Source organism: Centruroides sculpturatus, unplaced genomic scaffold (assembly GCF_000671375.1).
Source record: "Centruroides sculpturatus isolate CEXI.00-Female unplaced genomic scaffold, Cexi_2.0 scaffold10, whole genome shotgun sequence".
NCBI classification, from domain to species: Eukaryota; Metazoa; Arthropoda; class Arachnida; order Scorpiones; family Buthidae; genus Centruroides; species Centruroides sculpturatus.
Genome location: NW_019384396.1, coordinates 1,327,395 through 1,340,586, shown reverse-complemented (window position 1 = coordinate 1,340,586; position 13,192 = coordinate 1,327,395). Strand labels below are relative to the sequence as shown.

Below are 13,192 nucleotides of genomic sequence, written 5' to 3'. Positions count from 1 at the left end.
TATTTTATTCTGTCATTTAGAAATTTTAATTCTCTAAAATTCTAAAATATAAAATATTGTGTTAACATTATGTAACAAAACCGAGACCACAACTGGAAGATGGCGACAAATACATTTTGTTGTTGTTAATTATAAATAGTTGCTCAAGTCTTGCCTAAATGAGTGTCTAGGCAATCGTTTGGAACTACAATATTTGGAATGGAGAACAAATTTATACAGAACTTGTAAAACGTGCAATCTTTGCGTGAAATAAGACCATACTGTACAGTACTTTTAATGTTGTAAACATCTGAAGGAGTACAACAATAGCATCTGACCGACATCTAAATTATTATAAATCTATCCAAAATAAACTAAAATTTAATATATATACAGGTCTGAAACGATATGTTTTAATCCATTCATTTCCCAATCATTTTCCTTTCCAAAATAAGAAGGGCAAAGTTTGCATTAAAGAAGAATGATAAGAAGAGTTTTCCCTCTTATTCGTGGATATTTTTGGTTGGAAATTTTCCTGAATTTTCAGGAAAAATGCTTTCTTATTGGAAGTAGTTTCCTTGAAAATTCAAATCACAAAATTATAATTGAAACTGAATTAATTCTTGATTTTTATTTTTATTTCTGTAAGAACTCAAGTAAAAATCAAATTTGAAAATATTCTTAAACTTATTCTTCAGCTGTTTTCTGTCCGTAATACCCTCATCTAGCAATACGTGTTCATTTACATTTTAAAAATAATTTATCCTTCCATTAATCTTTCTATTCTTTTTTTTTCTTCTTTTTTCTTTTCTCTGCTGCTCAAAGTTTTAATACAGTAATTGAAACGTGGAATATTTTGTAGAAAATAAAATGGTTAGATGTTTTTGCATAACTTTTTCAACTGTATACCATTGTGACCTTATTTAGTTAATAATTGCTAAGAAATGGCTTCCTTACTTTTAAATAAACATGTTCTTTAATTGCTATCTGTACGTTATCTGGAATTACCATGCATAAAACGGAAATAATGTAAAGGTACACATTTTTGTAAACATACATTTACTATTGGGATTCAATTTATTGACATTTATTATTACATATTAATATTGCAATTTCTCTTGATTGTTTCTTGACATTACTATCCTAATTTACCTATATTGTGTGTCTTTGTTTTCTATCGTTCTTAATGATCATTCTGTAACCATCTTCGATCGTAAGTATAATCGAAAGTGATCTCTAACTACAAATGGATGACATTCGGAAACTTTTTAATGCTTTCATATATCCAAATTATAAATACTGTAGATTCAATCAAGGGCACAATGTTACAAGAAGGAACCAGGAAGGACAACTGCTTCTTCCGAGATTTGTTTTATTCTTTTTCTTTTTTGCTTTTCTAGAATAACAATTTTATGAATCAAAGATATTTTATAAGAGTAAATTTATTTTAATAGTTGTTACATTAAAGCAACTACAGACCATGCACGACGAAATGGCCGCTCTAGTTCTTAAAGCCATACATAAGAGCTGTACTATTTGGAACACTCCAAGTTTTTTTTACAGTAGTTGGAGTGTTTGCTTGTTTACACGTTTATCATTCACTCTCGTGAAGACAGGATAGTATAAGTAGAGAGAAACCTGTTTAAAACATTCTGCAAAAAATTATAGCTACAAAACTTATATATCTAAGATCCCTTAAGGTAAGTTAATTCCGTTAAAGGATCATCCGGTTGTCGGGACCGTGGAATCCAAGGGCGCCCGCAGGATTTTGTCTCGGGAGAGACAAAGCAAATACGATTAAATTACCTAATCAAGCAATTTATTTATTAAAATCATATTTCTTGATATAAAAAAATATTCGTAAATATATTATTAAAAGTTTTGCTGAAATTTACGTATTTTACAATTAAATAAAACTCAAAACTAACAGAGTGAAAAATACTTAAAAAATTTGACTTATAAATTTTACTAATTAATCAATTAATTAATAAAAACAATTACGAACAACAAGACGTCATAATTGAGACGTAACAACTACGTCAAACTTTCGTTTCCGTTTCCGCAGTTGCCCTGTATATTCATTAATATTTCAAAAATCAAATTTAGGAGAAAACATCCTAACTTGAATGACTTTATATTTTGGAAACTTTAAGATAAAGTAGATATAGACTTAAAACTATATTAATTAGTAATAAATAACCGAGCCGTCCTTATTGTTATAATTTCAGACTCATCACACACCTTTCCGATTTTTATTTATTAATGCACGACATCCCATTAAACGAATAAAAATCGAAAATGTGCTCGACCGGTCCCAAATCCAATAAGGCTAGCGGGCTCGTAGTTATTTATTATAAATTAATAGATAACAACAGACCAGAAGTTTATATCAAATTTAAAATTACTCTTTTTTAAAATAGAATACATTTATTCAAACTTTAATTTCTTAGGGAGTCAAACAACAGATACTTCCATTTAGTACGTGTCAACGATGACACAGCTTACCTTTTTTTTATACGTTAAGCCGTAATAGAATAAGAAAAATCTCTCCACCGCTAGAAGAAAGTAAAATGCTTCCAAAATTGCCATAAAATAGGTAATTAAAGTAGAAATATTGAAGTAGAAATATCCGTACCACTTATCTATTGCTCATATAATAATTAGAGCAAAGAATTAGAGTAGATTAATTTCGTTTTTCGCTCCGTCACGCTGAAAAATTCAGAAATGCACGCTGGCNGAGGTACCTCACATTAGTCAATTTTTAATTAATTTAGAATTTCATTTCCGTGCTTTTTTCCGTGGGCCGAAAAATTATGCAGTAAAACCTGTGTAAACCGGAATTTTACCGTGTAATACAGAATATTTTTCTGGTTTGGCGAATTTCCGTTTTGAACAGTTTTTTTTTTAACATAGAAAATCGCTCCTTCTGAAGAATTTTTTCCGTTTAGGCTGGTTTCCTTTTTATTCAGGTTCCGTATGGACAAGTTTTACCTCACACTGATTAATTTAGGTAAACATTTTAACTTTAACAGAACCAGAAGAAATACAAAACTTAGAATCGAACATTTATTACTGCACAATTCAAAATTCCTGTTACACATTTTGTGTCCAGATGCACGCTAGAAAATGCACTGGTGTTAAGTGTTTAAATTATATATTAAATGCTTGTGTAATATGTAAGTTTATGACAACAATTAGTTTAAACTACAAGTTGCTAGACTTTCCCGGCACTCAAACTTGGGGTTAAGAAGTCCAGCAAGACCGATAATTTTGAATTATACTAGGATAAAAAAAATTTAAGTAATAACAAAAGCTTAAAAGGAACAATTCTGTTGAATTGTGATAACAATCTTCGTTTTTAAAAAAAAATATTTAAGTTTAGAAAACACTATGACACTAAAAGTTAAAAAGAAAGTTGTGTGTGGTGCCATCTGTTATGAGATATTATTACAGAAAACTTTTATATTATTTTCATTATAAAAAGACAAAAAAGCATAATTTTATGGGTATAGACAAGTTTTTTAAAAATTGTAAGTGCCAATGGGAAGTAAAAGTTTCATTAAGTCTTCGATCCCACTCGAAATATGACCTATGACCTCTATTTCCTCACTCCGTTGAGTTCCATACTCCAAAAATTAATAGTATCAATGACCCTTAAATACGTTTAATCCTGATATATTAAACTAAACGTCTAAATTTCGATCTTTTTCGATTCAAAACGTCGAGATTTGAAATGATTACAATACATCCCATGTTATATACATACTAATTAAAACAGATAGGAAAGTAAAAATACAATTTTTTAATAGTTCGAGTAAACGTGGAATTTGAAAATAACTTATTGACGATGCTTCTTCTATGTAAGAAAAGATTTTGGGTCCGTTCTTTGATCCATTCAGATTCTCAGTTTAACTCGAGAACTGTTTCACAACTTCTTTACTAATTCATCACATCTTATTTTAATAATTGATTACTGTATATCTTTATTAATTCATATTAATTGTTTATATTGATGTAAATTAATCTACTTTTGTCCAATCCATTTGTATTAAAATCCATGTATTAGGGCCATAGATAAGGAACTTTTTTGCTTCTGTAAATCTGTTAAGAAACAATGTTTAATATTTTTCTCTGCAGAAAGGGTATGTATTCAAATATAATATCTGTACATATTTGCACACGAATACTGAATATATCCACTTATATAATCTGCAATAAAATATTTGTACTGAATAATTCTTTTACAATAAGATGTACCATATATTACCTTTTTCTTAAAAATGTGTTCCACCTTTGTAATATAATATGATGTATATTTAATGATTAATTAAAACAGAATTTGAGATAATAATTATTATCAACGCAATCTGATAACTTTTATTAAATCATTTAAGAAATTTCTAAAATATAATTAAAATATAGGCCTATATATATACAATTTTTCCGAACAAAAATCAATCAACAGTTAGAAATTTTGTCCGGAAATTTTTTAACTAAATAGTCTGCTAAAAAGTATTATATTAAATATTATAGTTTTTATCGGCGATAACATTTCATCAATTATATTTCATTGGCACAATTGGCGCCATGCAATTGATTGTCATTTGTTAATTGTTCTTCGTTAATCAGCATTAGGATGTCTCGAAGTTCATCAAACGTTAAGACCTTGTTATCTTTAGGCATCAATTTTATCCATAAATTATTTGAATTATTTTCTACGCGGTCGATATTTAGAGTTTTCTGCGAATTCTTTGCATCTCCCGATCCAAGATATTCTTTTGGAAATTGTATATTAGACATTTCAGGAAGATCGCTTTCGTAGAAATAGCAGGTGGCATACGGTTCAAACCGAACACCTTTCTTTAGTTTTCCTTTATCGTCACTTTTTATTCCGAAAGAAAAACAATGTTTATTTGCCTTTTTCAACTTGGATTTCAATGAATTTTTCAAAGTCGAATGTGGTTTAGGTTCTATTTCTAACTCGACTGCTTTGTGTGCCGATTCTGGTTGCAGAACCTTTAGTTTGATATCAGCTTGTTTATTAAATATTTCTTGTGGCTGCATCTGTTCTTTAAATGTACTGTTTGTGGTATATTCTGGAAATATCAACTCATTGTTATCGTACGTTGAGAAATGTTCCGTGACTTGCGTCTCTTTATCAAGTGTGCATTTGTTTGGATGAGAATGGTTAAGTTCGGTTATATCTAGTTCCTCGTCAGACTTCAGAAATGATTGAAGCAATTTAACGTTACTTCTGTATTGAAATATCTCAGGAAATCTTTTGTTTATGTGCGATAATGCAACCCTCGAAATCCACATTTTAATTTGATGTTTACACGATAGAAATAATTTTATTATAACGATAATTAGGATGCATGATGTTATAAATAATGTGGAGAAACTAATCGTATAAAACCATACTCGGTGTTTGATAATCCATGAGTAATTTGAGTTGAAATATTCTTCGTAAAGTCTAGATTTTGTATCACTATAATTCAGGGATGTGTTGTTAGTACGATTTAGTGTGTCGAGTTCTCCATTCAGATCTGTTTTGTCTCTAACTATTTTTTTATACTGTTTTTGGATGTCGAATATCGAATAGTCTTCGTATCGAGGACGATAAGAACTTTGAATAATTTTATTCAAATTCTTCTTGTATAAAGAGTCCGTTTTCTTATGCGACTCTACAGGGTCAACCCAATTGTATTTTCTGTATAAATTCTCTAAAAGTTTCCATTTTTGTTGCATTTTTGCAGTTTTTCCTTTCTTTATTTTGTTCGAATTTTTATTGAATCTTCTTTTACTGCTCGGCTTAATGTCGAAGATAGAGAAGAATTTGGATGAAATATGGCTTTTCTTCTTTGCTTCTTTCTTTTGAGTTATCTTCGATGAAAACTTGTCATCTGAAGGAGCTTCAAAGATCTCTTTTAAATTCTTGTTGGGTACTTTTGACAAATTTCGGTATTTCATGATGAAATCTTTGATTTCGTTCTGTTTCTCGGATCGAATCGGAGCTGTTGCATCCTTCCATTCGTCCGCTGAGTAAATATTGTCAAATTCGATCGATGAAATTCCTCTCGCATCAGCTGACACTTCGAGGAATATCAAAATAAATATAGAAATTATAAACATTTCCATAATTTTAGCGATATTTGCAGGAAAAATCATTTTCAAACGCTTCGAAAGTAGCATCAACAATGAAACTAATACGTAATTCTGAATATTCAATTATTAAGATAACAATGGAAATGTTTTATTTTTTATAAAATAAATATTTAAAGAGTGTTTTAATAAATATTATATCAACAAATGTTTTTAATGTTTTTTTTTGTTTACTAATTTCAGTAATTGCAATGTCTCTTAATTATAATAGTCTATTGTAATTAGTGACTTTAATGCCATCGTTTGTGTTACAGCAATAATGACTTCAAAATACAGGATAATTTGGAAAATTGCTTTTAAACAGCTCCATATAATTTATTAGGAAAGGATACCAATAACTTGTTTTTATTTTTTTATTTTTATTTTTATTCATCCGTTAGAAGAATATTGGTTCACTTTTCTAAAAATGTCAAATCTTACGGGTATAAACAATGCGTTCATATCTAACAAACCGTAATTATTTGTGGAAACACTTAAAACGGATGATTTATTGAGGACATGTTGCCAAATTGACAGCCTTGATCTTAATATGAGAAGCATCACAGATGCTCAATTACGGCTTTGATTTTTGTTCTTAATAATTGCATATATATTATAATTATATTTTAAAATTTCTTAAATGATTTGATAAAAGTTATCAGACTGCCTTGGAAATGATTATCTCAAAATTTGTTTCAGTTAATCATTAAATTTACAACATATTCAAGATATTGTAATACAGGGTTGTCCAACCTTTTTTCCGAATGGACCAAATTAGAAATTTAGGTATATTCAGTGGGCACAAAGATACTTTATATAAATATATGCTTTTAGAAAGTTTAAAATGTGAATATTAAATTTTAATAACAAATATATAATTATAAAAAATACTGTATTATTGACAGTAAAAAAATAAATTATTCTCACACAAAATAAAAATAAATTCAATGCGATTTTTGACGTTGCCTTTCTTTTAGCCTATAATATTGTCAATATCTGCTTTTATGATACTAGTCTTAATTCTAAGAATGTTAGTTGAATGGGAATCACTCAACCTATTTCTTTCGGCAGTTTTGATGTTTTTTTATGCACGAAAAGAATTGTTTACAACGGTATATATTACCCACACATGCATTACAGGCTCTAGACTCTAGATAAAACAGTTTTCTAACACCACTTACGTCAATATGACATCAAAGTGTACCAAGTGTAAATTTTACGACATAGTTTACTAAAATAAATGAAAATATACCTTAAAAATTTAGGGTGCAGTGGGCCGCATAAAAATATTAAGTGAGTCGCAGTGCGGCCCGCGGGTCGCGGATTGGACATCCCTGTTATAATACAAAGGTGGGATACCTTTTTAAGAGAAAGTTACTATAGGGGAAATACGTACAAAATGACATAGGCAACATAATTCGAATTTGGCGGTCTTAAGCGCGCAACTGATCATGACACCATGTTATCACAGCGGCGTTTACTAACCTGTCAAAAAGTGAACGCACTCCTCTCATTCGCCCGGGTGTCATGGCCGACGACAAGCGTTGATACGTTACGAGTTTTTTCCTTGCAACAAGTTTTTTGTATAGATGGTAAGTTTTTCACTATTTTATCTATTTGTGTAGCATTTATTTCAACCCTCAAGAATTTGTTGTTGCACTTAAATAACTTTTTCCATTAAAAATATCACCTTTGTATTTATTTATTTTATAATTTTGTTTTTTTTTGTAACGTTACAAAACGACATACATAGGCAACGGATATAATGGCATAGGTGTGTCATTTAGTCCATAAGAGCTCAGTCAAGGAACTTACCTTAACCTCTTAACGTTTTATTAATTATAAAAAATAACAGCAATAATACAATAATAACGACATTAATACAGCTGAAATAACAGCACCTATCGAACAACAAGCCGATAATTCATCTCAGGTTCCATCAGCAAACACTGAGCAAGAACTTTTTTTAACTCATTCAATTCAATATCATTTATCTGCTACTACTAAAGAACATCCATCGTCCTCTACTCTTGCTGTATCTATTGAAGAGATTTCTCCAGTCCCAAAGAACGTTTTATAAGTGGTCAAGGAAAACGTAAGCCAAAGACTCGACAAACCTCTTTAGTTTTAACTTCTATTCCTAATATGAAGGCAATTAAATCAAAAAATGAGCCCAAAGCTCCACCAGAGAAAAGGAGACGAAACGTTACTAAAAAGTTACTTGAAGAAGACAGTGAAGAAGAAACTTTTCCTGATAACTCTCGAGATGATGAAGAGAACTGTCCATGCATATATTGCAATGATTTTTTTTTTTCCCGATCTAAGCCTGGAGAAGACTGATTACGGTGCATAAATTGTTTGCGTTGGGCTCACGCTCCTTGCGCTGACGTTTCTAAAAGATCCAAGCGTTTCATTTGTGAACTTTGTCAGTAATTTTATAGTTTTTAGGTTATGTCATTTTGTCCTTACGTAATGTGCCATTTTTTTCCATAGCGTATGGAAAAAATGGATTTTGTCTGATCTAAATTAAACTAACAATATTTTTTTTTTCTATTATTTTTATATTATAAATGCTTATTATATTTTATAGGTAAAGAACCAAAGATGATTGGTGTAGAATATAACAGTGCTGTGATTTACCAATAAAGAGTTATGAACCTAAAATAAAACCATATGTCATTTTGTACGTATTTCCCCTACATTTTATTGTAAATAATTTATTCAATACAAATACTTTATTGCAGATTATATAAATGTATACATTTAGCATTCACGTAAAAATATATATCGATATTATACATCTGCATACAGGTGGGAGGAATCACTCCCACCATTATGTAGGCGATTCTTATCTATGTTTTAGCGATACTCCTAGGTAAGGATCCTGTCTACATATACCTGACTGAAATTTACAATGACGTGTTGTTAACTAGTGGAGGAGCGAAGGGGATTTCCATTGTTGGAATATCATCGGTTGGAAGTATAATAATAATAAATTTCCAAACGGACGTTTACGACGCTAAAATAGTGTCAGGCCTCATTTAATGAATCGAATTCTAAACTGGACTGATTAATTTAATCACTGTAGACCTCTGAAATTGGCACTAAATCGAATGTGGCACAAAACGTAGTATCTCAAACAAGAATAATAGACCTACGTAATAATGAGATCTATTATTCTTGTTCGAGTTCAAGAGTTTGTCATTGAGTTTAATAATTGGTAGATACCGAAAAATTTCCTATTTAATATTTATGAGAAGATCCATCTGAGTAGTCGTCAGCGTTTTACAAAGGTGGCACTAATGGGAGGACGCTATATAAAAACTAATCGAAATTAATCAATGTGTAAGGTATCATCTATTTGAAAATATTTTGTAAGATTATGTATCAGGCCTAAATTGAAATATTTTGTTAAATTTTTTCGAAAAATGTTATTTATTCCAAAGTTATTTTCGGAGAATGGTCCATCTATGATATGTCAGTCTCTATCTCTCGCCACTCTGGCCAAACCCACGGTGTGCTTGATTAATTAAAGGCCCTCTTAGTGCCCATGAAGTGGAAAGAGTAAAAATATATATTAGAATAGAACTATATTATTTATATTCTGTAAGAATTTACAATATTGAATAAAACTAAAAGAACAATTAAATCTATTTATTATCCTAAAACTAAGAAAAACAGGAAAAAAAGTCGGCAAATATATTACTTGGAAGCCTCGAGTTTCATAAAATAGTTGAAATTTTTGTTTATTTTTTACATGCTTTTATCATCTTCTTTCGTAAATATAGTAGACCTGTAAGTAGAAACAAGCCTGTTTAAGGAAAATGATTTTAATTAAGCAATTAGCTAAAGAGCAAAATATGTAATTCAGATCAACTTGATCTGAATTACATATTTTGCTCTTGAGACAAAATCCTGAAAGCGCTCTTGATACTAATTACGAAAATAAAATGTAGAAACGTTCGTATAGTAGTCTTTAGATGCAGGCAAACTAGGCTTCTGCCTAGTGCAAAAATAGAAAACTCTATACCTTTTGTAGCTTTTAATATAGCCATGATAATATATAAATAAAATAATATAGAAATATGAGTTTAGGCACTTGTTTTTCTTCACTTTTCAGATAACTTTTAACTAAAAAATATGTTTTATAATCTTTTTTCAATAAAGACATGTATATTAATACTGTATAACTTATTTTTTGCTCATATATACTGAATGTACACACGCATGCACATGCAAACTGCATAAGTGTGTATTGTACTTCAGTATACACGGCGCGCGAGACTGAAATGGTAACGATTACAAGGATCTTATGCTTCTAATGGCTTCAGATACATGCAAATATATGCTTGTTTATACTCGGCCTTGATCTAGTATTCGAAATCCAATGTTAATTATGCTTTGTATAATATCGATTATAGTGTTTACCGGCTTTATGTTACATAACTTATATAAAACGGCTGAGTCTTAAGCAATAAGCTAATAAGTTGATTTAAATTGCATATTTTACTCTTGAGATCCACCATACTTGAAATAATAAAATCAGGAAAAACGTTACAACATTTTTTTACATATATTATATATTAGATACAGCAGTTAACACTACGATATATAAAATATTCTTAAATTCGAACGTCATTCGATCCACTTTCTTTACTAATGCATAAAAATATCATTATCTTTCAAGGTTAACCGAAACTTAATTTTGTTTATACAATGACTTTGAGTTAAATCTGTGACTAGAATACAAATTTGTTAAGGTATAAAAAAGCAGATTTCAATAAAATTGCTTTTCTCTCCAGTAACGTTTCGTATGAACTGTATATGGGAACAGTCCACATAATAATATTATTGTGTTTTATTACCCGAGCTTTTGAACAATAATTTACAATTTCTCTAATTAATTATTATTATTAATTAAAGTTTAAAAATAACTTTAACTTTATCGGCGATCCTCTTTATATGTATCGGAAGGTCACGACATTAACTAGGAATACGGGTCATGATACGGGAGAGTCGCGCTTAGAGGGTGAGAAATTTATTATTAGTATTTGTCAACCTTTTGAAAAGTTCTGTGTCAAAGACTTATTTCGTTATTAGTATAATAAAATTTAAAAAGTAATAGAAATAAATATAAATAATGTATAACTATTTTCTCTCTTCTTCTTCAATAGGTAAAGTATTGAAAATTTAGTAAAATGTATAAAAATGTTGAAATTGTTGCTTTAAAATCATGAAATAATTCATTATATTTGTTATTTTATAAAATATTTAATCCTCTATAACATGTAATTTTTGAAATTAATTTAATTTAGTGTAAACGAATACAATTAAGTAGTAAAGATGTTTAATATCTCACTTTAGGAAATAATTTATGTATTAATGAGTTTAAAATTAATTATTTAAATGCATTAGAGATTCGATTTAGATACACTTTTTACTTCTAATCGAAGCACTAAAGTTTTATTTTGCATGAATTAGAAAACTTCAATTTCGTGTTATTGGAATTTACACTCATTATTTTTTTTTTTCGAGAATAAAATTCAAACAATTTCGTCTTGTATAATATTTATTTGTTAAAAATGAGAGAAAATGTCTTTTTCTTGAGATGCCACGCTTGTTAGAATGTATATGAATAATATATGAGGACAATCAACTTTTGAATTTTAGTAAGTCAGACCGGTATTCTGCGTGACCCTTTAAAAGTCAAGGACAAACCGCGATGGTTTTTCCATATTATATAATAATTGTATATGAATCAGTCTTCGATTGTCTTTTTTTTTATTCTTTTATTCCATCTTCCTATTAATAACTATGAAGTTCGTTTGACGTCCTGTTTCTACCCGTAACGCGTCTCAGACAGAATCTAAATAACCGACGCTAGAGGTCGCTCTTCTATTATATACCCGAGAAAGTGTTTGAGGAGGGTACTTCGGTGTAGGCAAGTACAGATCGATCGGGATGAAGGTAAAAATATTATTTTCGTTTGCATTAATAGGATCTATTTTTACGTTTAGAATTTAGACATATGAGGTATTTTTTTTCTGTTATTGTTTTTTAGTGGTCGCTGGGATTGACGCTTTTTTGTTTACCCGCTTTCCATTGCTTGATTGGCAAAAGGTCTAATTCTCAATTAGAGAATAGCTTGTTGGGCTACCTCAGAAGCGCTCGTTCTCTAACCGATACAGCGAAGTACGATGCAAGCGATCATTTGGCAGAGAAGGAGATTCTCCCTCCGCACTTGCAACAGGAAGATCGCTTATCCGAAATTCCAAAATTATATAGCGCCAGCGATTACTTGGCAGAGAAAAAAATTCTACCTCCTTCTGTTCTGAGCGAAGAAGAGAAGAGAAATTCCGATTTTCCTCGTCTTTATAGTGAAAGCGATCATTTGGCAGCCAAACAAGTTTTGCCACCGTTCCTGAGAGAAGGAAGACTCTACGCCAGTTTCGAACCGTTTTATAGTGATTCCGAACCGGATTTAATTAAACGTGAAACTTCGGAAGATCATTTGTTAGGTTTTGGAAGAATTCTCAATAATTAAACTATCGATACTCCGCTCTGTAATACCGAGATTAACTGTGCCAAATTGTTGTAAACAATCTTGAGGATCTGTTTTTTTTTCTGATGTTTTTCAATAAATATTTGCATATATTTGTGTTTACCATTTGTAAATTTTGGTTGAAACAAACAAATATTCCATACTTTGAAAGCGAATCATATATTATATTCACGTGTTTATAATCACAGGGAGCTTGCAGGATTTAGATCAGTGTTTCTCAACCTATAACGAATTGTCGCCCCCTTCAATAAAATCGTTACGCAGTATCGCCCCCTTCACTTCAAAATTCTGATGCCCAGGGCCAAGGCTAACGCCAAATTCGTACTGCATCGAATAGACTAGTGACTAGTATGATGTTATTTGTTTAATTATTGTACGATATAACGAATAAAATATCTAATTAATCTTAATATAATGTTTTACTATATCGCCCAGAAAATTGTTTTTCGCCCCTCAAAATATAAATTGTTACTAATCGCCCCCTCAACATGGAAAAACGCCCACATGGTG

The 13,192-nt window shown here is 30.2% G+C and overlaps 1 protein-coding gene across 1 annotated transcript; it reads left to right on the top strand.

Moving 5' to 3' along the window:
• The first annotated feature begins 11,940 nt into the window (after window positions 1-11,940).
• On the top strand, window positions 11,941-12,774 carry LOC111618429. The gene is made up of 2 exons (XM_023359971.1): window positions 11,941-12,087; window positions 12,182-12,774. Exons 1-2 carry the CDS (start codon window positions 12,082-12,084, stop codon window positions 12,662-12,664), a joined length of 489 nt encoding a protein of 162 aa, XP_023215739.1. The 5' UTR covers window positions 11,941-12,081; the 3' UTR covers window positions 12,665-12,774.
• Window positions 12,775-13,192: the final 418 nt, after the last annotated feature.